This window comes from Gloeophyllum trabeum (genome assembly GCF_000344685.1).
Source record: "Gloeophyllum trabeum ATCC 11539 unplaced genomic scaffold GLOTRscaffold_00013, whole genome shotgun sequence".
Classification (NCBI taxonomy): Eukaryota; Fungi; Basidiomycota; class Agaricomycetes; order Gloeophyllales; family Gloeophyllaceae; genus Gloeophyllum; species Gloeophyllum trabeum.
The window spans coordinates 156,035-181,689 of NW_006920422.1; the positions used below are offsets into that span (position 1 = coordinate 156,035).

At 52.9% G+C, this 25,655-nt stretch overlaps 11 protein-coding genes across 11 annotated transcripts; 7 read left to right on the forward strand and 4 right to left on the reverse strand.

Annotated features, from left to right (window-relative positions):
- Positions 1 to 1,164: 1,164 nt before the first annotated feature.
- Positions 1,165 to 2,579, forward strand: GLOTRDRAFT_80193 (uncharacterized protein; the record flags this gene model as incomplete). Its single annotated transcript, XM_007871046.1, has 4 exons — positions 1,165 to 1,587; positions 1,661 to 2,013; positions 2,081 to 2,108; positions 2,175 to 2,579. The coding sequence occupies 4 exons, from the start codon at positions 1,165 to 1,167 to the stop codon at positions 2,577 to 2,579; spliced, it is 1,209 nt and encodes a 402-aa protein (XP_007869237.1).
- A 223-nt stretch (positions 2,580 to 2,802) lies between these two features.
- GLOTRDRAFT_140506 (uncharacterized protein) lies at positions 2,803 to 4,833 on the forward strand (the record flags this gene model as incomplete). Its single annotated transcript, XM_007871047.1, has 6 exons — positions 2,803 to 3,052; positions 3,109 to 3,247; positions 3,328 to 4,066; positions 4,118 to 4,520; positions 4,625 to 4,684; positions 4,742 to 4,833. The coding sequence occupies 4 exons, from the start codon at positions 2,803 to 2,805 to the stop codon at positions 4,421 to 4,423; spliced, it is 1,434 nt and encodes a 477-aa protein (XP_007869238.1). The 3' UTR covers positions 4,424 to 4,520; positions 4,625 to 4,684; positions 4,742 to 4,833.
- On the reverse strand, positions 4,513 to 5,980 carry GLOTRDRAFT_107650 (alpha/beta-hydrolase; the record flags this gene model as incomplete). The annotated part of the gene is made up of 9 exons (XM_007871048.1): positions 4,513 to 4,684; positions 4,742 to 4,910; positions 4,961 to 5,040; positions 5,091 to 5,284; positions 5,317 to 5,407; positions 5,461 to 5,551; positions 5,604 to 5,741; positions 5,803 to 5,892; positions 5,914 to 5,980. The coding sequence occupies 9 exons, from the start codon at positions 5,978 to 5,980 to the stop codon at positions 4,513 to 4,515; spliced, it is 1,092 nt and encodes a 363-aa protein (XP_007869239.1).
- A 1,082-nt stretch (positions 5,981 to 7,062) lies between these two features.
- Positions 7,063 to 8,738, reverse strand: GLOTRDRAFT_80198 (uncharacterized protein; the record flags this gene model as incomplete). The annotated part of the gene is made up of 7 exons (XM_007871049.1): positions 7,063 to 7,567; positions 7,623 to 7,733; positions 7,789 to 7,906; positions 7,960 to 8,134; positions 8,192 to 8,397; positions 8,452 to 8,474; positions 8,526 to 8,738. 7 exons carry the CDS (start codon positions 8,736 to 8,738, stop codon positions 7,187 to 7,189), a joined length of 1,227 nt encoding a protein of 408 aa, XP_007869240.1. The 3' UTR covers positions 7,063 to 7,186.
- Positions 8,739 to 8,763: 25 nt separating this feature from the next.
- GLOTRDRAFT_117565 (HCNGP-domain-containing protein) lies at positions 8,764 to 10,336 on the reverse strand. The gene is made up of 5 exons (XM_007871050.1): positions 10,262 to 10,336; positions 9,918 to 10,199; positions 9,579 to 9,859; positions 9,317 to 9,527; positions 8,764 to 9,148 (listed from the first exon to the last, which is right to left on the reverse strand). The coding sequence occupies exons 3-5, from the start codon at positions 9,741 to 9,743 to the stop codon at positions 8,910 to 8,912; spliced, it is 615 nt and encodes a 204-aa protein (XP_007869241.1). The 5' UTR covers positions 9,744 to 9,859; positions 9,918 to 10,199; positions 10,262 to 10,336; the 3' UTR covers positions 8,764 to 8,909.
- A 164-nt stretch (positions 10,337 to 10,500) lies between these two features.
- Positions 10,501 to 12,940, reverse strand: GLOTRDRAFT_117566 (glycoside hydrolase; the record flags this gene model as incomplete). Its single annotated transcript, XM_007871051.1, has 18 exons — positions 10,501 to 10,853; positions 10,911 to 10,997; positions 11,055 to 11,132; positions 11,188 to 11,301; positions 11,362 to 11,449; positions 11,496 to 11,503; positions 11,561 to 11,615; positions 11,674 to 11,726; positions 11,787 to 11,817; positions 11,878 to 11,891; positions 11,954 to 12,042; positions 12,105 to 12,143; positions 12,199 to 12,215; positions 12,265 to 12,368; positions 12,422 to 12,434; positions 12,492 to 12,552; positions 12,610 to 12,768; positions 12,829 to 12,940. The coding sequence occupies 18 exons, from the start codon at positions 12,938 to 12,940 to the stop codon at positions 10,668 to 10,670; spliced, it is 1,308 nt and encodes a 435-aa protein (XP_007869242.1). The 3' UTR covers positions 10,501 to 10,667.
- Positions 12,941 to 13,768: 828 nt separating this feature from the next.
- On the forward strand, positions 13,769 to 14,580 carry GLOTRDRAFT_112140 (uncharacterized protein). The gene is made up of 3 exons (XM_007871052.1): positions 13,769 to 13,941; positions 13,996 to 14,057; positions 14,111 to 14,580. The coding sequence occupies exons 1-3, from the start codon at positions 13,848 to 13,850 to the stop codon at positions 14,480 to 14,482; spliced, it is 528 nt and encodes a 175-aa protein (XP_007869243.1). The 5' UTR covers positions 13,769 to 13,847; the 3' UTR covers positions 14,483 to 14,580.
- A 374-nt stretch (positions 14,581 to 14,954) lies between these two features.
- GLOTRDRAFT_132167 (uncharacterized protein) lies at positions 14,955 to 17,188 on the forward strand (the record flags this gene model as incomplete). The annotated part of the gene is made up of 10 exons (XM_007871053.1): positions 14,955 to 15,125; positions 15,176 to 15,592; positions 15,647 to 15,703; positions 15,762 to 15,821; positions 15,879 to 15,912; positions 16,255 to 16,340; positions 16,396 to 16,486; positions 16,538 to 16,665; positions 16,722 to 16,761; positions 16,893 to 17,188. 10 exons carry the CDS (start codon positions 14,955 to 14,957, stop codon positions 17,186 to 17,188), a joined length of 1,380 nt encoding a protein of 459 aa, XP_007869244.1.
- Positions 17,189 to 17,916: 728 nt separating this feature from the next.
- On the forward strand, positions 17,917 to 18,503 carry GLOTRDRAFT_117569 (Sm-like ribonucleoprotein; the record flags this gene model as incomplete). The annotated part of the gene is made up of 3 exons (XM_007871054.1): positions 17,917 to 17,998; positions 18,112 to 18,188; positions 18,245 to 18,503. Coding segments are annotated over exons 1-3 (348 nt in total), but the record flags the coding sequence as incomplete, so codon positions are not given.
- Positions 18,504 to 18,893: 390 nt separating this feature from the next.
- Positions 18,894 to 20,508, forward strand: GLOTRDRAFT_80206 (asparaginyl-tRNA synthetase; the record flags this gene model as incomplete). The annotated part of the gene is made up of 4 exons (XM_007871055.1): positions 18,894 to 19,105; positions 19,158 to 19,275; positions 19,324 to 19,461; positions 19,511 to 20,508. The coding sequence occupies 4 exons, from the start codon at positions 18,894 to 18,896 to the stop codon at positions 20,447 to 20,449; spliced, it is 1,407 nt and encodes a 468-aa protein (XP_007869246.1). The 3' UTR covers positions 20,450 to 20,508.
- A 135-nt stretch (positions 20,509 to 20,643) lies between these two features.
- GLOTRDRAFT_140511 (uncharacterized protein) lies at positions 20,644 to 24,022 on the forward strand. Its single transcript, XM_007871056.1, has 9 exons — positions 20,644 to 20,820; positions 20,880 to 20,957; positions 21,010 to 21,089; positions 21,139 to 21,209; positions 21,261 to 21,510; positions 21,562 to 21,803; positions 21,853 to 22,228; positions 22,279 to 23,775; positions 23,828 to 24,022. Exons 1-9 carry the CDS (start codon positions 20,772 to 20,774, stop codon positions 23,879 to 23,881), a joined length of 2,697 nt encoding a protein of 898 aa, XP_007869247.1. The 5' UTR covers positions 20,644 to 20,771; the 3' UTR covers positions 23,882 to 24,022.
- Positions 24,023 to 25,655: the final 1,633 nt, after the last annotated feature.

Genomic DNA, 25,655 nt, shown 5'->3' on the forward strand with positions numbered 1-25,655 from the left:
CACGACAACCTGACGGCGATGACGCTCGATCGGAGCGTCTAAGTGACGCCGCGTACATGTCAATGCAATAGCATGAATTTTCTGTATTTAATGAAATTTATTCCATGTTTTTATGACTACATACAAGTACTATAGCTATGCTCATCGTCGGCGACGACGACGACGGGCCTACTGACGAGGTGCCGGAAAGGCGGGACGCAGCCTCGAAGAAGCGGCGCGCCTGTGTCACCAGACACGTGGCGGTACGCCCTAGGGTTGGGGTCTGCTACCAGACTTCTACCCGGACCGCTGCCGGAAGCGGCAAGGGCATGGTGGTTGACAGGGAAGACAGCGAGGACGGGGTGTCGAGCAGAGTAGCGGACGGCCTTATTATACTAGCGTAGGCGGTGACGTGTACTGTGTGTAGACCGATGCTCGAGCGTTGAAGTCAAGGGGGACGAGGTGGGGTACCCAGGGGGGGCGTTCAGGTGGGGTGGCAAAATAAGGTTTGCAAGACCCCTTGGTCTCGCGTCTTGGGGCGTAGTCCCAAGTCTAAGGCGTCTCGCTTTTGGCGTCACTCGGGTGGATAGGGTGGGCCCGAGAATCATAGCCGCCGTCGTATGATAGACTTCCAAGCACCTGTCAATCATGGAATTGAACGTTTGTGGTCCCATATTCTTCTCTATCGGCATGCAGGAGCTGTCTCATCCGACGTCATAGCTGGTGTGAGTGAAGTACATCTCCACTTCTGAATCTGCGATGACTCAGTAGTACATAGGACACTGCACATTGGTTGTACAATGTTACTCTACAGAAGGCATGACTGGATAAGCCTGAGACTGGTAAGTAAATACACTGTCTTCGTTTTCTCTTCCATTAATCAATCAATCGCCCTTAAAATCCGACGCTTGATTATCGTCCCTTTCTGAAGGAAGCTGTGGAAGATACCTGCCAACCAGAACGCTCGCCGTGGCACGAAGCCGTAAAGATGTAATCTCGCATGAGAAGGCCCATCCCTGGAAGGATATGCACATTTCGCTAGCTGATCGGATTACCAGAGATGGTCAGCAGAAATTACTCAAGGCTGCTGGGCCGAGCCACATTATAACACTGACAGAGAAGTTGTAGATAACGACCGAACGCTCTTCGAAGTCAGGATACATCTCACCCGCTCTATAGTATACCATGGATGAACTGCTCGTTCACAACGGCAGCTCCCCCTCCTCATTCTTGACCACCGATCTCCCCAATGTCACAGGCTCCTTCTCGATCCTCCGCAATCTCCTCTTGCCCAACATATGCCTCTCCTTTGTCATTGCGCTCCAATTGAAACCGCATGTCAGACTAGCTTGCTTCGTCGCGTACTCCTTTACTCTCGTGAAGGGATTCACTTTGTCCACCGGCGATAGCCTGCGTGACTACTCTATGGGATCTGCGATCTCCAGCGACCTCGCGACTGCCATACATATGCTCTGGCTGACGGATCCCGTATCTGACTTCTCCCTTGAGAAGGATAGCACCCACTTGGCGTCCTTACCATTCTTGAAACGATGGTATTGGACGCTGTGCGCCTTATATAGCCCTCGGGGTGTGGGATGGAATTATCAGGTGCGACTCGACCCTCTTTCTTCCGTTTCCGCCAGACAAAGATTTTAAACCCTAAACATCTCTTTTTGAGTAGGTTGCAAATGTACCGCCAGCTTCGGCTCAATCACGTTGGCGCTTCGTAGCAAGGCAGCTGCTGCGAGCGTTCACGTTCTACCTTCTGGTGGACTTCGCTCAGACCTATATTCACTCAAACCCGTTATTCACCAACCCCAGACCCGGAGCATCACCGTTCGATATTCACTCCCAGGGCTACTTCTGCCGTTGCGTTAATATTATCGCGTGGCTCACCCTCGCACATGGCTCCTTGAACATGCAATATTTGGCACTCTCGGCTTTCTGTGTGTCTTCAGGCGTATCGGAGCCAAGGTATTGGCCTGATTTGTTTGGAGATTGGAAGGAGTGTTACACAGTCAGGCGGCACTGGGGGTACGCTTTATCTTACTCAAGGAAGAGAACCCCCTAACTTACCCTCCAATCCAACGATATGGATTAGAGTCACCTGGCACCAACTCATGCGTCGTGTAAGTTATTCATTCAATCAATTGTATACAAGTGAAAGCCGACACCCCTTATTGCACTTTCACTAGTACACTTCCTCCATCGGGAGATATTCCGCTCAAACCCTTGGGTGTAAGAGGGGTACTACCAGCTCCTCGTACATCCAGCTATATGTCGGCTTCCTTGTATCGGGTCTGGTGCACATCGGCGGGGACGCCATGGTGGGCAAACAATACCTCGGTGCATCCTTCCCGTTCTTTCTCGCTCAGGCAGTGGCAATTACGTTGGAGGACGCCGTGATTGCCTTCGCGAGCCGAGTGGGCCTTAAAAAGCGGTGTCCGCGATTTTTCGGCTATGTGTGGGTTTTCGTCTGGTTCAGTATTTGTCGGGCGTGGTATATCCAGTGGGCGGTGGATGCGGGGTTAGCAAAGACACGTCCTCTGAAGCTTTCTATAGTCCAGACAGCTTTGTATACGTTTCACAACTCTGAATAAAGCCACAATATGTACATGGGTCATTATTTACTCGAGTAATAGAAACCTGCGAAGTGTGTCCCTCTGGACAAAACTCCCACGCCATATTCACAATCGCCTGCTCGTGCTTCATCTCTGACTACCTACTGTCCCTATGGTGTTCTTGCCCATTGAGCTATGGGATCAGGTAATATGGTATCTTCCTAAAGCTGATCTCCGGAGCTGCCTGCAAGTCTGTCGCAGAATGCACGATATTGCACTCGGACACCTCTTCTCGACTGTGACTCTATATTTTGGCGTCACAACCCTCCTCGACCAGCTCCGACCTGACGTCTGGCTTACTCGAGGAAGGGAGACGGATGACTATGAGAAGAGGCTGTATGACGAGAGCTGGCAGCTTCTTGACCGGATTACCAGTGACTCAAGATTCGCTGCCTCCGTTAGGAAAGTTGTAGTTATATACCTTAGTGATGGGCCTTTCATATTTGAAAAGAGTCAGTATGGAGTCGTGTAGCCGTATCCGCGCAGTGATCTCATTATACGTTCTTAGACTGCTTGGAGAAAGCGCTGCGCCACGTCGGACACCTCAAAGCCTTCCATTGGTATGGAGGATGGCCGCCCGTCGCTGATGACATCGTCGCTGTTCTAGTTCATACGTGTCCAGAACTGGAAGAACTCAGGTTACCAAGGTATGTGATTCGTAGATTCCCCGTCATTCCGCTCTCCAGAACACTTATCTATCCCTACGATCCCCCTACCAACGCACAAGGTACTTGCTGGACTCGGAAAAGCATGTGACCCTCCTTCGAGGTCTTAGACATCTTAGCACATTCATCTGCTGCGCCGATGGAGAGGATGTGGAGGATGAACATTTTCCGGAAGAGTTTCAGACGGTCGACCCGTCCTCACGCCCTTCGCTGGAGGAGCTCATGCGCAACAATCAGAACACTCTCCGGAAACTTGATATCGAGGGCTGGCGGGCGGTCAGTTTGCCCATCCCTACCCTGTCTCAACTGACGCATCTGCATCTTTACACCCTTTTTGGCGAGCAATTCTCCTGGCTGGGCTTAATCCTCCATCACTTGACTTCACTGCGATCTTTGTCGGTGTTCAGTGACAGTCCGGCCCTTTTCACGCTCTTGCAAGAACACTCTTCGGCCTTATCCCAACTGCAATCTCTAAGGTTAGAGGCTGAGGTAGCATTCACCCAGGAAGAGCTACTGCCCCTGATACACACTATACGGAACTCGACTGCTCTTCGCCGATTAGACCTCGCTTTCTCCTTCCATGATGACCCAATCGTGACATTAGCTGGCATATTAAATCGCGAGAGTCCTATCAGCGTTCTTGGCCTCAATTTGGGTTGCGCAGGCTGGAACAGTGATGTCAGCAGCATGAAGTGGACTGATGAACAATGCCGACGACTTTCTGATTGCCTTCCGAACAATCTATCATCTCTGCGTTTGATATCTGCCTTTGAACGCATAGATTGCCACACTGAGCCCTTGGTAAGCCTGGACCATATCGTTACGCCGATCGTAACACTTATTGTGTTTTAGCTGGACCGCTTTCGCGAGCTCCTCAACCTCCATTTTTTGTACATCGGCAACGTACGACGATTTCATCCCTTCCTGGCCGTAGACTTGGCCGCAGACATCGCTTCCCTGGCCACAGTGGGCGTGAACGACCGTATGTGGGACGTTGATAAACGAGAGGATGGAGAATTCTGCTTGCATCACTGGCCGGATCCGCTTATAGTTGTCCGGTTGCAGGAGAAATTCGTGTCTGAGGACGACTTCTGGCTGATGAACGGGGTCCGCATCTGCGGCCTTAGAACATACGATGATATAGCTGCAGGCGAATAGAAGACATACCTGCTCTTTATTCGGTGTTCTTTACTGGCAAGCACATCAGGGTCTGCAGCAGTGCGCAGTCAGATACTTCGTTACTTGTTCTATCCAGGTAAGTCATCTACGACAGTAGCAGTAACGCCATAATTCTGCTGCACGTCTTTCTTGCTTAAGCTCAAAAGCCATCTGATGCCTTCCCTAAATTCCCTGTCGAAGCGTACACCAAGCCGAACGTCCGAGAATGCGCAGGAGAACCCATGGAATGCTCCGGGGTATCTATTTATCGCTTCAGCATCCCGGCGACGATATTCAGCCAAGAACGGGCTGACTCACACATCGACCTTGGTGTGCACCCCGGCTTCTCTCACCAGTTTCTCGTAAAGGAGGCCCTCGTCACGCAGAACGTCCCATCCGCAGACTTGGGCATACATGGGCGAGAGGCCTTCATGCTTGTACAAGAGGGGTGATACGTCGGGATCGGTTGGAGAGCCGCCGTATCTGTCTAGTGAAGGAGTCAGCACACCGCGTCCCGAAACTGATGCCAAGACATACGCCATGCCCCTAGCATGTGCTCTTTCCTAAGAAATGGAGCGTCTTTGTTTTGCTCCATCGAGATCATCTCCAATCTACACCTACTCCCAATGAGTATGTATAGTGAAACTCCAGTATGTCACTGATGTACTCAGGGGGATATGCGTCAGGATGGCACACCAAGGCAAGCTGGAGGACATGTCCCGTGACAGGCTTGTCGCTGAAGAATGGGTCCGCAACGGCTCGGTGGGCTATCGCGGCGGCGAAGTTGGACCCAGAAGATTGACCTGCAACGAGGAATCCTCGCGACAAATCAACATTGAAAAAGGACGAGTTGGCAGCTGCCTGTGTGCGAGGCGGCATGGCCTATCAGGCACGTTCGTCCTGAGGCTGGTACAGAGACGTACCCATTTGAGCGCAGAGTAGCAATCGTCCAAGCCGGTCGGGAACGGATACTCGGGAGCGAGCCTGTCGCGCCATACAATCAATAAGAAATAAATAAAGGAGAACAGGATACTAACCTGTAGTCCACATTGAGAATGCAGATTTGTAGGTCGACGCATATTCTCCTTAAGTAGAAGTCGTCCTGGTCTATGTTCGAGACCCCCCAGCCTATTCTCTACAGTTTTACGCCGTGTGCTTTTTACCAGGGTCATGTACCTACCTCCGCCATGCATCCAGAGCAGCAGGGGGAAGGAGTTTTGCTCATGTGAGTTGTCTGCATTCCTTGGAGTCAATACTCTAACTGTAATCTCCCCTCCAAACACCGAAAGCTTGTGATCTTCCATCCTGTACTTCTCATCTGCACCAGACGGAGTTGTGAGCTATTATTTCATGTACTGATCGCGTCTGACGAAACCTACCAGGGGGGAGATGCGGTCGGTGGTAATCCATGATCATACCGATGAACGCTTTGGCCTTCTCCCTCGCAGAAGCTATAGTCGTGAAGCTTGCTACTGCATCACGCGCATCACCTGTCCATGCATTGAAGGCAGCCAAGAGCTCTGGATCAGGGTCCGAAAGGTGTGCGTACTGCGACATCTTTGGTATGGTGATGCGGGAGATGACAATACCCACCAAAAGGACCCACTATTTAAAAGGTCAACTCTTACAAGGCCCCGAGCCACATTATACGGACTGTACGCAGTTCAACTCACCTGCACTTCTCTGACTGACTCAACTCTTGGCGTCTTCGGGCCCGTTTGCACTTCACGGTGGTTTTCCGCTTCTGACTTGGTATTCATCCGTGCAGAGCTAATTTGACGCTGACCATCCCGATATCGCGGCTTACCGTTCAATAACTACCGTATTATCTCCCTCATACGCGCGATTCTATGGATAGGTCGGCGTTTAAGAAACGCGCGCTACGGCAGACTCTCAGAGCCGCATCACAATATTGATGGACTGGTTGAGGCTGGAGTGCTATAGGAGTCGAACTCAGGCGCCACTCTTCCATAGGCAGTCTGGAAGTTGCGGTACCGACAGAAACGGGAAGGTTAAGTTCGCCCCTTGTGTCCCGGATAACTCGCGTATGACTCCGACACTCTGTTACGATAGTGCGCAATTCACTACCGTGTGTGTCCTCACGCTATTTCACGGTGCTGATCCTACGCGCGATGCCAGGGCACAGTAGACCAAGTTCCGGATCTTGACCACAGGCCGCTCCTTCGGAAATCATAGAATACAATCCAGGCTGGGTCGCCTGATAGGATACACTCGACAGTAAGTTCAAGCCTCAACACACTTAGCTTAGCTTCTTATGTCGAAGATATTCCCATCCGGAGTCTGGGACCAAACTTAAGTCAAGGGGCGAGTGGTCGCTGGCATAACTGCATGCCTTGACGCGAGTCTGTGATGAATCCATGCTCGCCGCTTTTCCTGCCATACCACGAGTTCAACGCCAACCGAATGAAGGACAGACATAGATCGCAACAGGGATATCAATGTGCAAGAGACTGACCTCAAGGAAATGGAGCTCGACCATGTCATTCAGGACCTCCTCATGGCCCGAAGTATCCTGCTTTTCGTGAAGTGAAGTCCGTGACATGCCCTCCGAAGAAACTGCGTAAATGTCATGAACTGCCGTGAATCCGATGTCACCCATCGAACTCAAGGCACGACGCCTCGAAGTAAGGCTGCAGTATGTATACCAGTTGCATGGCGAACCATCTAAAAGACCCCAATCGCGATTATCGGAATGTAGTAACAGTACAGCATATCACCTGGGTGAGATTCCCCTCGCCTACTTCACCGGGACGTGACGATCCATCCGATCAGCCCTCCCACTACGGCTGCGGAACCCCACGCACGCAGCACCTTCACAAGCCCGTACCAGGAAGAGTCGACGTTCGTTGCTGTAGTAGGGGTGCGGTCTCCCCTGCTGATGTTATTCCCCGAGCGTAACTCTGCTTCCACCGCGAGTAAAATCTCGTCACTCGGTGACTCCGGCTCTGAGAAGTTATCGGCAGAGAAAGAGGGCTCTTCGGCCGACGCATCCTCGTCCACCAGCTCGACTTGCGCAACTCCGCCGAGGAAGTCAGTGATGAGCGTGCGGTCCAGCGGACGACCGAACAGATCCGAGCGCACCCCCGGTGTTGACTTGATCTTATCAAACGAGAACGTGTTGAACTTTAAACTGCATCAGACGAGCCGCACTAAGAGGGCGTGCAGCGGTCAAACGTACGAGGTCCTGCATGGTCAGCTGGCTGGTCTTGTTGATCCCTTCCATGAATTGCAGAACGTAGTGCGTGAAGGTGTCGATGACGGCAACGCCCACGTCATTGTCATTCTCGTACTGTGAGGGTTAGGCCGTCTCAGCACAGCGAAAAGCCGGACGAGTAACGACCTACAGAGTAGGAGTTCTCCCCGACTTCGGACGAACCCGTCGCCAGGATGTTGGGGGAATATATCTTGGAGAACATACTGTTGGCCTGGCAGGTGTCGATCATAAAGAATATCTCATTATACCTGTCCATTGATGTGAGCCTAGAAGGGGCGTTGAATTGACGACGGAAGCGCACCGTTTCTTCTGCCACATCTGTTCGAACGCATCGGCGATGTCAAATGCGCTTATCTCCTCGTTGTCCTGGAACTTGAGAAACTCATTTCCGCCATGACCGGTCATGTAAACGAAGACATTAGACCGGTCGTCCGTTAAAAGTCGCTTCGATCGAGGGACGGAAGAGTCCATTCGGCCTGGACCACTCCAATCAGCTCCCTCGCTCTACAGATAGCATGATATCATCCACTTGCCTGTCAAGACTCGGATGAAGTTCTCGACGGTAACCTCGTACCCTCTGTAGTCCACCTCAATATTCTCCCCATACAGGTCTAAGCTCCGCCCTTGATTCGAGAACACTGTGGCAGGGAACTTGTTTCTCGCGTTGCACGCAACGTCGTCCGCCAGCATCAGGATGATATTCGAGTCGGGTATCCCAAGCCTCTTAACCGTACGATACCTGCGTTAGTCGGTTAATACAGCTGTATAAACAACGAACACACGGATCGCGTACATTCCAAGAGCATTTGCCATGTGCTAAACAGTCGCTTGAGATAAGCTCATAAGAAGAACCAAATGTATGCGTACTCGGTAGTTGAACCAGTACCGGGACGAGCATACTAACACTGCCCAGTTGTTGGTATGATTCGACGTCTTTTCTGGCCCAGCATGCCTCGTAAAGAAGTCACGAGCAGCGTCCTGCGGGATAGCGGTCTCTGTCGCAAATGATCCGGTAGAAACGAAAGTAAAGAACGATATGAGCAGCAGGAGGCTGGTCGTGGTCCAGAACAAGAGGCGCATTGATCCTGCAGCCACAGCCACATACGCAAACATTCAGTAGTAGAAAGGTCGACTATTCCAAGAGCACAGGCTACGACGCTGCTACAGGGATCTATTCAATTCTGGTGTACAGAACCGTTATATATTGAACAGTGGAGTACCAAGATGGGCAGTAGAGTAACCACATGAACATTAACCCCAACGACTGCGTTCACGCGGCTTCTTGTGCCCACCCTCCCCAAGACCATTTCCATACGAGTGCTGCAACCCTCCATACGGCTGATATCTGTCCTTAGCACCTTGATGTCGATTAGCGCTCCTCGGACCAGAGGGAGGGGCGCTTGATTTCCCGGAGGTGAAGTCAATCTGAGAGCGCTTGCCGGAGTTCTGGGATGAAGCCTGCTGCTCCGACCGGGCTTTCTGGTACTCAGCTTCACCAACGAATGAAAGTCGTCACAGAGAGTGGAAGGTGTCGAGCATGCGAAATGCAAGGAGCCATGCATATGTGCCGTTGATGACGGAGGGTGCGAAGTACCAGAGCAGACCAAGCCAACGCTGGAATTAACAGGAGTTGACGGCGGTGAAACAGAGTGACGCACCGATTCGGTCTGCATACCAGTCTTCCCTCACATCACTCGGGTCCCATACATGCTTCGGGAAGTTCGTGACTCTTTCATCGACATCCACAAACTCCACCAACTTGGCATACAGATGCGGATTCCTGAACGATCGGTTAGACATCAGCGAGTCATTGAAATGCTTTGGATTTTGGGGATCCTTCTTCAGAGCGATGAACTGGGCAACCTTCGCCTGCAGGTACGTTCGATTTCAGCATGGACGCTGAGAGGGACCACCGCAAACCTGAATGCCTGGATCACACGGTTCCGTCGACTCAGGCGGGATACCCCAGTCAGCTACTCCCGCGATCGGTGGTGGACGTAGTAAATGCCGTATGCGGGATAGTTCGTCTGCTTCACTGGATGCATCTGCAATGGACGAAGGGCCCGACCGCTGTTCCAAGTCCATCGGGGACAACGACCTCTGTGGTGTCTCTGATCCCTCTATGTCATTCAATTTATGCGCCCGAACATGGCTTTTCGTAGGCGCTTGCCGCCGTATCAGGACTTGCGTGTCTTTCCGGGCTGAATCAGGCCATGAGCAACACTGACAAAGTCCTTGGAGATGCGAGAAATGGCTAACATTTCACACGAGACCCATCAGGCGAACCAATGTGAGGATCCTGGCCCAAACGGAAGAGACAGCCAGCAAAGAGGGAAACGGCGATGGGAGTGCTCGGCGATGAAGACTCTCACATCAAGTGAAGCACGATCTCTGGAGGAGGAGGGCTTATTCTCTTCGCTTTCGCTGCCTGATTCGTCTCCGTAGGCAACAAGTCCTAATAACCATGTTCATTCTTCATTCTGAACACGCGAACTTGGGCTTACGGACCACGCATGGTGTACGCCCGGTGGACTTCAATTTCTATAGCAGCAAATAATACAGATGTTATTACGAGGATTCTCAAAGCGATGGATCAAACGTACGCTCGGGCCCGTTCGAACTCGCCCTCTTGAAGGACACTCACGATGCAGTAGTAGATAACAAGCCTTGTATGAAGCTCAAGTGCCTCGGATAATTAGCGCTGTTGCCGGCGGAACTCACACACCTATGTATGCATCTGTTTGGCACTGCGGCGTCATTGCCACAATTGTAACCTGTAATTGAACGGACCCTCAGTTTGAAACTTACAACTCATTCTAAGCCACCCCTGTCCAGCGAATTCATTTTGTATCAATGCCATTGAAAATACCGCTATTACCAGTTTTTCTGATTACATGTACCTGAGCATCCGACCACCTCGCTGAACACGACATGTTTGAAGTGGCTCGCATTAAGATGCCAGAATGCCCGAGCCTAGTGCTGAGCCATGAGTACACACACCTCCCTCAGTCATTCCACGTGCGTCCCGTTCGGCGTCGAACACTGACTGTCCGCCGCGCCCGCACACGGCGGCCAAAGCCCCGCCGGCTCGTCGCCCGCCTCCGTCAACAAAAGCGCCACGACCCCGTGCGGGGGCACAGCGGTCGCCGTGAAACTCCTTATCGCAGTCCCGTTGTCTGTATGTGTCCACAGATCCTAGCGCATTCAAGTTCAGTGCTACGTTACGATGCGAGAACTGGAGAGAGCACAGACTCGGACGTTATATTGGATACCAGCACGGATCCACGCAGACTCGGTGAGGTTGAAGGTCATGTCGGCTGGCTCGTCGAGGGTGTTCAACTGGAATAATTATTGTTACCACAAGATCCTCCGACGAGTTCATCTACTTCTACTTACCAGCATGAACACCGTCCCGTTCTGCGACTGGCCACTCCAGTACTGAGCCGGGTAGCTAGCATTGCTCACCCAGTCGGGCTGTGACATAGATCAGACACCCCGAAAAGGTTTGAAGGGTATTACAGTGCCTCACGTTAACGCCCCATCTGAAAGGTGATATCGACGTGCCGTACACCGGGTCTTGGTTAATCGCAAGGATCTCCTTGTTAGTGAGGATCTCGAGCGTCTCATTGGTGATCGCCGACAACTGGATTAAACAAGACTCGTGAACAAGTCGTTTCATCAGCCCATATGCCTTCGGACGTACGTTGGTACCAATGATCAGCGGGGACTTCATCAGCGCCCACGCGGTGAAGTGGGATTTTGCCTCGTCGAAGGTCATATTCCCGTTTCCCCTGCGTAGCGTTAGCGTCGCGTTCGGATTAGAAGACAGCCACATACAATTGCAACTAGTACCCGTGGGCACTCAATACGGAGCCCCAGAGCAAAAGCTAATATCGACTCACCATGTCCATATCATTCCGCCCGTAGAAATTCGTTGCTTGCGTGATGAAGGAATTCCTGTACGGCAGATGGACATACATAAACTGTCTAGTTCTGCGTTCGCCCAGTCACTCACGTGTTTATGATACTGGCAAGCGAGTCCCAGCTTGGCGAAATATCACCAGTCGTCTATCCAGGAACCAGTGTCAATACCTTTCGCGCAATCGAGGGTCGGGTGAGAATGATTACCCTCCAGCTATGACCAACTGAAGCACCCCATCTGCAAATATTTCATCAACCCCCGCACGCTGGGACATGAAGTCGAGAGACGGAGACTCACAACCATACTTGGTCCTGTAGAACATAAACGAGTATTGATAGATACCATGAACCTCAAGCAATGCCTTATTACGCACCCATCCCCACTCACAGAGGGAGAAGAGCAACGGTGGCTGGCCGGTAGATTTCGAGAGGTTGACAAGGGCGCCCGACATGCGTTGATATTCTACAAGACCATTGTGAGTCGATACGTCTTCCCAAGGCGCTCACATTCTGTCGAATACGTACTTCCATAAACGCCCTCTCGCAGTACGTCGTCGAATGGAACTGACAAGGACAAGAGTTCAAAGCTATCTTCGTCACCCAGTCGCATGTCACTTACTGTAGCAGTTGTCATATCTTCCACAGAAATATATTCAACGAACAATGCGCAGCGGAGAAGACCCACTTAAGATAGTCAAACCCCCAGTCTTGGAACGTCTCTGCATCCCTCGCTTCGTTTTGGTAGGAGCCCGGATAGCCCGCACAGGTCAGCCAACCAGAGTCGCTATACTGTAAACCGTTGTCATTCGCAGAGATACCAGATCTGTTTGTGGAATACGCACTATACCAGCTTGGCTGGAAGCATGCGCGGGTTCAAGAATATTAGAGGATAGTCAAAAGTGTCGTACGCACAATCCCATAGAATGCAGTTGATCCGTTAGCCAGTTGAAGCCCTTGCTAAACCGCGTGGTATCTGTAATGGCATAAATTGATCGCCTCGACGGCTCGGATCACGATAGACAATCATTACCAGGCTGCAGGGACCCATCGGCTGTCCGGTTCTTCATGGCCCAGCAGTCGTCCAGGTTCACGCGGTTGTACCCGACGTCTTGGAGACCGAGGGACACCATGAGCTGCGCCGTGGTGACGATCAGGTCCTCGTCGATATTGCATTGGTAGGCATTCCAGGCTAACAGGAAAATGGTCAGTGTCGGATCTTATGGTAGGTGAAGCTTGGGCGTATACTCACTGTTATATGCCAGAGCTGGAAGACGTCCCACTCCGGACCCATCGTCCAGTCCGTACACGAGCGGCAGGCTTGAGGAGTACAGCGCAAGGCCCACTAGAGCTGTCAAGAACATGACCGGAGCAGGTATGGACAAGCTGGTCGCTTCGTCCTTGAGCTACAACCAAGCTTTTATATATCTTCGGCGGATTTTGGCTGTACCCTGCCGTAACTCACGGTGCGCTCAAACTGTATCTGATGATCGCCTGCACTCGTGCAAAAGAGGGACGTAAGGACTCCATCTGAAGCAAATCTGGACAGAAGTCGCATCCTATGACTGCTCCGTACGGCAAGCCCTCCCAGGACAAAATAAGGTGCTTCACCGGGCCGTCAACATACAGAGTTCGACCGAGCACCAGGAGATATAGATCGGGTATTTGAGTTATGTTTGGTGTTTTCGTACATAGCGCACATCATGATCAGAAGAATCCAGTATACCCCGCATGACGGCTGGTCAGCACCCCGAATTCACGAAGAAGTCCTCAGTCGCAAGGGGTGATTCTCCAATTTGCTGGGAGAAGTAGCCCCAGTTGCAGCTGCAGAGGTCGCACAACGAGGGAATATTCGACTCCTTGGATGTACCGTCATCGGTGTGCAAAGTCGACGTTGAAGCGTTCGACGCGTAGCTACAAACCCCCGGCATTGAAACGGCTTTCGGTCCGAAAGTTAGCCGAACCCGATCACTTCTACTGAACGCTTTGAACAAGCGATTCGCCTTGCCCTCATGCCACTATGCGAACGCCAACATATGCACGAAACTCACGAATACGCACAAAGCGTCGAGCCAACCGAAGTTGTGCGTCCATGCGAGCATTCTAATTGTGGCTTGATGGCTGTTCATTGTTCGAGTCCGCGGCGGCTTGCCACAATCTTCACCTCAGCCATGGCCTCGCCACTCGCGCTTTGACCAGCGATTCATATATTGCGGCTCTGGGAGCTCTCCGGTACTCACATTCGTTGCACTCTACACTCTTACTCTGTACATGATGTGCACCGCAAGCAATCTTTCCACTCTGCCATCCCAGTTATCCCCGGAGTCTAGCTCTTGGGGTGTGGTTCAGCCACATGTCACGACTGGTATGCATAGTATGCCTGACACCTGCTTGCATTGCTGATTGTGGCTCTCCACAGCATCCAGCACGGGAGAGGAGTCGGACAAGGAAAACAAAGATACAGGGGAAGCAGGCACCGCTGTAAGTACTTTACTGTCAGAAGTTGATACGTCCGTCCGCTCACCTATTCACAGGACTCTGAAGTTGTGGCTTCTAAAGATATGCCAGAAGATTCCCTGGAACAGCGAATGACGAGGCTTCAGCTTGTACAAGCGACCCACAAGCAGGTTGTGGCCACCAAGAAGGTCACAGGCGTACATCGTACTCACAAGGCAAATCGGAAAGTTAAGTTCGCTCCGATGCCCCGCCCGTACACCAGAAATCGGTGGGTCGCTAGCATGCGGCGGCAGCTCATCAAAGACGAGGGAATCTGGTTGCGCGAGGAGATGGCCGAGCTGTTCGGAGAGCTCGACGAGGCGAAGCGTCTGGTAGATCGGAGCGCGGCCAACTTCGCTAGGATTCAGAGGCAGCTGAATGACCTGCAAGAGTCTCTGCGAGAACTCTAGGATTGCGCGAGAATGTGTATTCTCTTAGTGTATAATACGTGCCATAATTGATCGCGTTGCCAGCCACAGGAGATCGAGCTTCGCGAGTCTTCCTTCTGGTCCTTCAGCATCCTTGGTCGCGTTGCTTCGTTCATACGGCATCACCGACGCGAGTATGGAGGTGGCCAAGTTCAGGCGGACGGCCCACCGGATACCATCCTACTCGCTTCCCCTCCGCGAAGTCCACACGACTACTGGCCCAAGTCTCACACCATCTCGCGATTCTCAACTATCGTCGTCTTCCCATCAAACTTCTCTCCATCCTTTCATGGCCGCTCCTAAATGTCATCTTAATGAGGTCCTCGTCATTCTGAGACGCGTAGGTGGAGTAAAAGCAGACACCACAGATAAATATCCGTCAGGGATACAACCTTACCTGACTGCCCAACTTCTACAACCCCTCACATCCCGCGACGCGACACCTCCGACTTCCATGGCTTTCGTGCGATTCTTGGGCATAGCTTCAGGACAGAAAGCAGACAACGCAGCACTTAATGAGAAGGAACTCGAGGCACCCGAGCCTTCGTCCGAGCTACCGCAAGAGGAAGAGAAGGTCCACCACCCGCACCCAGCGTCCGAGTACATCCTCTGCGGCCATCCCTCAGTAAGCACCCTCCCACCATTGCCCCCGCCAACCAACTGATCCTCGAGCAGCACAGCACCGCCGCCTCCCCCCTCCCCGCAATCTCAGAAGAAGACCTCCCGGCCCAAGCGCACGCACACGCACAGGACACCCTCGAAGACAAACTCATCGAGCTCCCGCGCCCCGTCTACTCCCCCAGCATCCCTCAGGTCCTCAACATCGCGCCGCCCGCCCCGCGGCGGCGGCCAACGCTCAAGCGGCGGCTGCATACCGTGCAGACCGAGCTCGCAGAGCTGCGCGCGCAGCTCAGCCGCTCGCGCGACCTGCTGGGCAGCCTCGAGCAGGACGTGCTGCTGCAGCTGCGCGGCGCGCGGGAGATGATACTGGACAATCAGAGCGCGGTCCTTAGGGCGGAGCAGAATATTGGGGGCCTTACGCTGGTGTATATGGGCTCGAGAGGCGCGGAGGGGGAGCCGCTGATGAGGAGGGTGAGTGCGTCTTTAGGCACGCAGGGACGTGTGAAGGCTGATGGGAATGTACAGGCGTCTGCTCGCTGTGCTGCTTGTCATCGGACAGCAAGGGAGAACGAGATCTTGAAGGTAACGCATAGTATAAGTCGTGGTGGGATATGCACGATCCTGATGTAATTTCCACCAGGATATCGTTGCGCTGTATACACAGCACGTCGAGCCAATGGATTTACCTTGCCAAGCGTGGGTGAGTATAAGTTCACTTCTTCGACAAAGGGTAAATCTGACCCACGGTGGCTTACAGCGAGTAATCAGAGACTTGGAAGGCGAGCTTGAGAGTGCACTCGAATGATGAACAATTCCAGAGAAGACTCAATCCAACTCAAGACGTCCAGTAATGTTACCGCTCATAATTTATCCGTATATGTATATGTACTTGATACCCTCCAAACACAATGGCAATTTTATCTGCATAACGCGCCTGATTTATGAATGGTAACATTGCATAATAGAAGACGCATCGACATATCCTTACCAGTCACCGGCCAAAGCGCATCAGGCGCCTACGCTTTGACCACGCAGTGGCGTCCCAGGATCATTCGACACTGTTCGCCAACGCTTGGACGCCTGTGGCCTGTGGCTCAGAAGCAGACGCCACTGCGACGCTTTGGCCGGCCTAGCCTATATCTACGCAGCTGAGGAGGGCAGGGATGGCCCGTCTAACCCATCCATCACCATCGTAGCATTGTTGCCCTCGCCGAGGACAGTGAGTCTACCGTTTTCTATATTAAAAACGGTTCAGTTCATCATCTGCTGGACAGACAATGAACTTCACCGACCGTGTACGCTCTATCTTCTCGTCGCTCCGTCACCGCTTCGCAAGGAGGAGGCGCCATGAAGCCGGTTCTGAAGGTGGGCGCGTTCAATACCGTGACGTCCTGCAGACTGACTCCTGTGAGACAGACATACAGGACCGCACCATAGTGACGCGTCCGCCGTCAAGGCTGGGCCATAGAGAGGATGAGGGGGAGGAAGAGACAGCACTCCCATCAGCATTCGGCCCTGGACAGAGCAGATATGGTTCGGCGCCGGTGAGTACTCAGACTTTCATACCTTTGATACTGACCTGATGACGGTGCTTGGCCAGCGTTGGACAAGGTCCCTACTATCTATTATATCCGAGGAAGGTGAGTCTACGTCGATGTACGGACCTCAAGTGGATGTCCGTCTGGCCAAAAGAGGACATCTACATGAGGACGCGGACATCGGAGGAGACCTGGAAGATAGGAGTACTCACGAATGCTGGACTACCGTACAGAAGCCGCCCAAGGTCCCGCCGAGCAAGGTCCTGTGCTGGGACTCTCAACAGAGGCCTTGCTAGGCCAAGACCCTATCGACGAGTGGGACAATAGCCCGCCGCTTGCACCTGTGGCACAAATGACTCATTTGCAAGAGAGGCTGGCTGACGTCCGAGGGTACCTCGGTAGAACGCGAGAGCGTGTAGAGGAGAGGGAGGTACGGGAAAGGCTGATAGACAGCCAAAACGGCCTGCTGTTGCTGGAGCAGGAGCTGGGCCGTCTTATATTGCAGCTATCGGAGGCGTTGCCGCCATAGGTACGACAGATGTCTCGGATGCTCTGACAATTACCGATATCGTTTTCGTTACAGGATATAGGCGCAGCTGCAGAGGTCATTGTGTCAAGACAATACGAACTTATTATGAACGTAAGTCACTTCTCTTTTTGAATCAAGACTAGAATCTCACCTCAGACGAGCAGTTGAAGTAGATCATTGTGACTGAGACATTACATGCGGTCCAGTGGTCAAATCACAATAATTCAAATCAAACATTGCGCGGCGTGCCGTGGCTACTGAACATTGACGCAGCTGAGACATAGCAAACGACAACACGCACAGGACCTTCACAATAGACTGCTGCGATGCTCGCAGTACGCCACGGGGTCGCTGCACATACAATAGATTTACTCCTAGCCGGAGCCAGAATGTACCCCTCTTGCTTCACGCTAAGCAATAAAATACAGTGACGCTTGGGCTCGTCCTGACAAATGGCAGAAAAGTAGTATTTCGTCGTGATTTCCTCCACAAGTCGGTCGGCTGAGTGTACATGAGCGAAGTTACGATCCCGGTTCCAGGGATCGAAACGACACGTAAAACGCGTATAATGTGCTCCGTAGATAGTCGATCTGAAGTCAGCAGCACACCAGCATACCTTAGGCACTGGTGGGCACTGGGGAGATGTCTGCCGTCCCAAGTGGACTTGTCGAAGCGAAGAACAAGCGCGTCCTGTGCGCTTCGCCTGTTCGGTTTCGAACTCCGACCATACCTCGCCTGCTCTGCACCGTCTTCAATAGCGAACACTCCCCCTTGGTAAGGGGTTATTTGTGCCAAAATGAAGCTCGTCAGGTGAGTATTATACGATATGTACGCCACGCAGTGCGCATCTGCAGTCCTTCCGAGCACGCGGGGCAGGCGCTTGTTATGATCAAACTGTTCGTATGCTCATTCCCTTCTCTTAGATTTTTGATGAAATTGAACAATGAGACAGTGACCATAGAGCTCAAAAATGGGTCTATCGTGCACGGGACGATCACTGGTACGTTGTCTCTCGTATTTCCCAATAGCTCTCATCGAGCATGCCTCATGGTGCAGGCGTGGACATGCAGATGAACACACATCTGAAGACGGTTAAGATGACCGCTCGCAACCGTGAACCGACAACCCTCGACTCACTCTCCATCCGCGGAAACAACATCCGTTACTTCATTCTTCCAGACGCCCTTCCCGTCGATACCCTTCTAGTCGACGATGCGCCTAAACCCAAGGCCAGGAAGAGGGACGACGCGCGGGGACGTGGACGAGGCAGAGGGGACCGGGGTCGTGTTCGCGGAAGGGGCCGTGGCAGGGGACGGTGATTGTATGGAATTTCGAAGGAGTCTCTCCTCTAAAACGCGTACGTTTGTATCGACTACTTTGGCTAACAACGGACTTGTGAGCCATTTCATTTCACTTTGTAATGTCCGGTTGCATCTCAACAGACTGTGCAATATAATGCTCTGATTGCATATGTACGTTGGATGGACAGAGCTTGCAAAGGTCGTATCTGGTCCGCAAACTAATTGTACAGCCAACGTCGATGCCCCCCGAAACTTCGACACCGGTCCATAGCGGAGGATTATCTTGTGAACGTACTGTTAGAGATTCAGAACCACTGTGATAGCAATTGAAAGACGAGTCATGAGTAGTCGAAAGTAGCTCACGAGAGCGGAAAAGGCGCGAAATATGCTGCCAGACTTAGGACATGTTTCTTCGACGGTTCGCCTCAACCTCTTGCTTGCCGCCCACGATCTACGACCTCCTGCGGTCCAGTACACATACGCCTTCATCCGTACGCGTCAATGGCTGGGTGAAGTCCATACGCCGGCAGAAAAATGTCTCGTTCGCAGTCATAACTGATGGCAGCTCTGCCCGTGGCTTGCAAGCTGTCTTCCGGAGCGGTGAATTGGCGAAGAGGTCCGGTGGACTTTCAAATACATTCATCTTAGCCGCTGACCAGGGAATGAAGGTTAACTAATGGGGCTTGCGTCAGTCTCACAGGACAACTATGTGATAGCCCAGGCAAAGGACAGTCGAAGGAACTACAGGTCGATGAAGGGGAGGTCATAGGAGAATGCGATCCCGAGGTGCGTTCGTATCTTACGAGTCATATGAATATACTCACTCCCGTTCAGATATATCCCATCCAAAAGCAAGCGTTGTCCGTAGAGTACCTACGGGATAACTGTCATCTTCGAGCGCGTACGGACTCCATAGCTGCCATGCTTAGATTACGCGACACGTCCAAGACAGCCATCCACGACTTCTTTAAGGTACGGGAACAGTGGTTTTACCCAATAGTAAGCTTAGGATCCATAACAGAGGGAGGGCTTCCACTCCGTTCATACACCCATCTTGACTTCGAACGACTGTGAAGGCGCAGGGGAGGCCTTCCGAATAGCTCAAGTCCCTTCCATCCACCCGGCATCTGCTGGGGAGCCTTCGCGGACCGAAGAGTTCTTCTCGAAGCCCTCTTATCTGACCGTGTCCTCGCAGTTGCACCTCGAAGCTTTGGCCACCGCGATATCCCGTGTCTACACGCTCTCGCCTTGCTTCCGCGCCGAGCCTTCCCAGACAGCGCGGCATTTGGCTGAGTTCTGGATGTTGGAAGCGGAGTGGGCATTCACCCAGTCCGTCGACGACGTGTGCCGGGTTGTGGAGGCTGCTATGAAGGCCGTCGTGAATACAGCTTTGGCTAGTCAAGATATGGAGGTCTTCGCTAAAGACTCTGAGCTGTCTCGTATCGAAGCACTGAGGTCTGCGGCGGACGCCAGTCGAGCTTGGCCACGGATCTCCTACGCAACTGCTGTCCAGGAACTAGCTAAATCAGGACAAGGCTTCCAGTATAAACCTGCTTGGGGAAAACCACTCCAAAGCGAACACGAGAAATGGCTAGCAGAGACACTTGTCGGGGGACCCGTGTTCGTCACTGACTACCCAATAGAGCTCAAGCCGTTCTACATGCGGCTCAACGACGACGGAAAGACCGTGGCGTGCTTCGACCTGCTGGTTCCGCACGTCGGGGAACTGGTAGGCGGTTCGTTGCGCGAGGAACGTCTGGACCTTCTGAAGCGGGCCCTGGCGTACCACAAGCTCGATGCTGAAGCCTACCGCTGGTATTTGGAGTTGCGTAAATTCGGAGGAGCGCCGCATGGGGGCTTTGGGATGGGCTTCGAGCGGCTTATCAGTTGGATCAGCGGGATAGAAAATGTACGGGAGTGTATTCCTATGCCTCGATGGGCTGGGAGGATGCTCCTGTAAGAGCGGTGGTGCCTGTGTAGATACTTTTAGGCATCAAATACTAGACATACTGATTGTTAGACATACGACCACGAACGGTATGTTTTACTCACGGTCTAATGACTCGCGAGAAATACGGTACCGTGCACGTGATAGCACGCGCCGACCACGACTCATTAGCGCAGCCACCGCGTGTCATTAGTGTGGAGCGGTCCCGACCCCTTTTCGTGAATCTTCTACTGTTTCCACCACATCCTACTGCGACACCTCAAGAGAGCGGCGACACATATCGAAGCTTTCTTCAACGTAACACATAAGTTTGCGATACTTGAACACGTAAATCATGGTAGCTAGCAAGACGAAGAAGACGGCCAAGTATACATATGCGGAACGTGCGTCGACGCGCAGGAGCTGAATGTCTCCGACAGGATGCTGATAATCGTCGCTTAAGGTGTACTGAGTGCGTTATCTCATGCTCAGCAAGAGCACAGAAAACATGCCGTGCACCATGCCACACTGCGGGCTGAAGGTAGGGTAAAGAGATGACTCCTGTCACGCCTTGTCTCACTCCTTATCCTCAGTTCGCAAGAGGGCAGAAACCAAGAAGGATAAGCTTGGGCCACAGTGGTCCAGCTGGGTGAAACGCACTGTCGAGAAGCTGGTAGGTGGACCGCCTTGAAGAAGCGTGGCTTCGCTCATACTCTTCTTAGGAGGATAAGGGGGCCATCGAGGCGTCCGGCTCAAATGGCAATGTAGCCTTGACGCCTGCGGCAAAGAAAGCGTACGTCCATGCGTTGTTGTACTTCGGCTACAGATCCTCACCCCTATCTAGGATCGCCGATGCCCGACGACAGTTTGCCGCATCAAGCCATGCAGATTGTCCTTTGCTGGAGGATGAAGTCTGGAGATCGGTATCAGAACACTTCACGCGTGGTACTAAGCGCAGGAAGTTCGCTGGTGGCCATGACCCTGTGGACTCAGAGGATGAAGTACTCAGTGAGGTTGACGATTCCTTCAGGGGTAAGAGGCGGAGGAGGTCTAGCGGACGACGAAGGCCGCCGTCGCAGATGAGCAGGGCGGAGGTAAGGAATCCTTTGCCTTTTGTTCCACCGACACTCACCGGTTCTTTCCAGTTGCTGCAGCAACTGCGCAACCTTCAAGAAGCTCACTCTCAAGCTATGAACGATTTGCAGTCCCACACCCATGATGAGGAGACAGAAGAATCGCGGCGCCTCCGTGAAGAACTTCGTGCCAAGGAACAGGAGATCGAGGCCGTCCGGAAGGAGCTCGATGAAGTGAAGTCTGCGTCTGCGGCGATTGGTGCAGCCATGCATGGCGACAGCATCAGCCGAGCAGCCTCTCCCGGACCCTCATTGTACGTCTCGTCGGCATCCTACTTATGATAACGCTGACACATTTCACAGTATACCGGAACCTCCTCGTGCCGACACACCGCCCGTTTCTTCCGTCTCCGCGTATCGCCCGAGGGCGATGGACGGACTTGTCCGCACTCAATCTGGCTCCTTCATATCCCAGCTGAGCAAGCAGCCCACGCCTGCGCCCAGTACGTCTGGGACGCCCGAACCGGAGCCAGCGTACGATAGTACGAGTATGACCTATGATGACGAGGGCGACACTCTTGTGCCAGAGCCGGACGAAGTCAGCGGCCTTGGCAAGGACGGCGGGAATGCGAAGTCCTTGTTGACGCCCGAGTGGTCTCCTCGAGGCATGCAAGAAAAGGCTCAGATGGCGGTGCTTGCAAAGCTTCGGGCGACGTTGGATGCTGAGTATCAGGAGAAGGTATGAAGCCCACAATTCACGGGAGATGTACCCTCTAACTCGTATTGCAGCTTGCGGCCTTGGATCAAGTATCTGAATCTCGTGCATCTGAATTGCGGGCGGTGACTAGCCAGCTTGACCTGGAGAAGAAAGCGACACAGGCGATCATGTCAGAGAGAGATCAGCGTATTGCAGACCTCTTGGCCGAGTTGAGCTCTGAGAAGGAGCTGGCGGCTTCCAAGGACACTACCCTGGCGTCCAAGGATAAGGAGATAGCGTCTCTCCATGACAACCTGGCGTCCCTTGAGCAATCTTCTGCTGTCCTGCGCTTGCATGAAGTAGAACTCGAGAAGATTTTGGCGGAGAAGGACAAAACTATCAGTGGCCTGACGCAAGATAAGTTGTCTCTCACGTCTGAACTGTCTGCCGTCCTGGCCGAGCTGGTCGGTGCTCGCGACGAGCTCAATACGAAGGAGTCCGAGATTGCTACTTTGTCCTCGCGAGTGCATGCATCGGAGGAGACCATTACTGCGCTACGAGCTGAAACGACCGACCTGGCGGCAAACAAGGCTGAACTTGAGCAACGGTTGTGTGAGGCCCGCGACGCCCACATCCGGGAAGTGCATCAGAATGACGCCGAGATCTCGCGCTACAGGCAAGAAGTCGAGAGCCTGAAGATCCAAGTGGCTTCTCTGGAGGCCTCTGCCATTGACATGGAGCAACAGCTTGAGGCGTCGCGCGGCTGTGTCAACAGTCTGCAGGTTGACCTGTCAGATGCCAACTCTTCCGTTCAGGACCTGCACACAGAACTCACGGAGAAGAACGATGCTATCGCTGCCCTCCAGGCTTCTGAAAACATACTACAGGAAGACGTCTCTGCCCTCCAGTCTGAGCTGAGCCGGAGCAAGATCCACATGTCCGAGCTTGAGCTCACACTGGATGAGATGCGCGCCCGGCTCCAGAATGGCGAGGAGCACTCGGCGGCATTGAGCCGGGAAATCGAAGTAACCCAGAAGGCGAAGCAGCAGCTCATGGAGGCCGTGGAACAGCTCGAGGCCGCCAACACTCAGCGCCTCCTTGAGCTCGACGGGAAAAGTTCGGAAATCGAGAGGCTGTCGACCGAGCTTGCCGCTTCTCAGGCTCGCGAGGCGGAGCTTGTCTCCAAGATTCAAGAGGTGGAGCTCGCGAAAGCAGCGGATGCTTCCCGCTATGAGGCCGAGATCGTTTCTCTGCGGTTTTCCTTGGAGTCAACGCAGCGCGAGGCGAAGGACCTCGAGGCCCAACTGGGAGTGACTCGTGCAGCTCGCGTCAAATCTGAGTCGCACGTCAAGGAACTCTACGCCGACTTGGACTCAACGCGTTCGGAGCTGGAAGCAGCGACCGCTCGTTCTGCTGCTATGGAGAAGGACCTGGGTGAAGCTACGGCGAGGATCCGCGAGCTGCAAGACGGGCTTGAGCGTGCTGTGGCTGCGAGGCGCGCTGAGGAAAGCAAGCTCGCGACTCTCGTCAGTGGATACAACAAGCTCCGCAAGCAGCAGATGGATTCGTATGCCGAGTTCGACCAGACGGTAAGTCATGTCCGCGATGGAGTGGATGGGGTTGCTGACTGCTTGTTCTCAGGTTGCATGGGTCCATGCGCCCGAGGCTGAGCAGCGTGCAGGTCAAATTCAGTAATTTATCTTATTTGGCGCTTATCATATATCGATTTGTTTTCGCTCATCTATGGACGACCTTTATAAGTATCATATGACCTAGGGTATTTCCACATCCTCATACGTATGCTACAATGATTGTTCTTAAGCTTATGCAATGCGATACGATGTGGATTGTCGACTAGTATGAGAAACGCGTGTTGCACGTGTGCAGGATATTGGTTCAACGAAACGACAGTACTGAACAGAAGACTAATCTACAGACGACATAGGCATGCAATCGATGTGAACTACGCTCCATCCTATTCCTGCAAGTAGTACCACTTCATCGCAAAATCCAGACAGTATGTGGGACGAACTCGATGGCCTATGCCAGAGACACTGATGGCGGGTGGGCTGTGAAGCCAGTGATATTCAAAAGTAAAGAGAGGATGAGTATAACATCCGAATATAGCGGACACACTCCTTTGTGATCCCGAACGTGACCATGTCGCGGTCGAACTTGCCACCGACGCTCTCATTGATCTCCTTCCACTTGTTCAACATGGCTCGGTTCTTCTCCGTTTCGATCCGCAAGGGCTCGCTATCCGGGTGCGACACGTCCAGCAGAGATGGTCGATCATACGGTACATAGCGGGTTGCGAAGAATATGTGCGTCATTCCATCCTTAGTTATACTTGGCTCGCCATCACTAGCGAGCCGGGGAAGACCGCGAGTGAAGAATGCCAGAAGGCGTAGTGCCACCTAACCTGTTATCCTCGGTAGATATTTCCGCTGCTGCGAGGAAAGTTTTCTGCGCCAACTGCTGTACTCATGGGTATGCGCGACAAAGGGGCACAGGAAGGCTGCGGACGAACTCCCTAAATTTCTCTTGAGTAATCGGGTAGCCGCTGAAGACGGCGAACTTTTTTTCCAACACTTGCAGTAGGGTCTGGCACGGGCAGGCATTACCCGGGTACACCCACCGCCCGACCCGTACTTTACCCGTGCGGGTGTACCCGTACGGATCATGGGTACCCATCCGTTGTACCCGGGACGGGTACGGGCAGGACCAGTGCTAGGGTGGGTAGACCGTGGGTCACCCGTGGGCCGAGGACTTACCTGTATTTACTTGTATTTGGAGTGCTGACTGTGTTGGCAACGAATGTCTCGTCCAAGTCTCGTCCGTTCGCTCCACCTTCACTCCTGTACAGTCTGTACTATCAATGCCGTCGTCGTCATCATCTCCTTCGTCGCCTGTACCGCAATCTACGATCCATAGTTTCATTAGCCTTTCCGATGCGGTAGCCGCACATACAGACTCATCATGCCTCCATTGGCCCACAAGCTGGATGACATCTTGGCATATGTACCACTCCATTCAATCACTTACGGCATAATATGTCCTTGCAATCATTCAAGGCCCAGGTAGCAGTAGGCTCATGGATCAAGACCCCTCTGTTATCCGATGGGGAAGTTGTTGCTCAAGTGATTGAGGCAGGTAATAAGGCAGATGCGAAGGGAGGGGGAAGGGCAAAGCAAAAGCAAATGATAGCATATAATTCTTACCCTATACACTATCAGCACGAGATAGAGGTACTTGACAATACACGTACCCGTGGGCACCCATGGGTACCCATGGGTACACCCACGGGTCTACCCATACCCATGTCACTTTGCCCGGGTCGGGTACGGGCACCGTCCTCGCCAGCACTTTGCCCGCGGCACACCCACGGGTTAACCCGGGTATACCCATGCTAGACCCTAACTTGCAGGACATGATGAGGGGCAGGATAATGAAGTGATTCTCAAGGAAA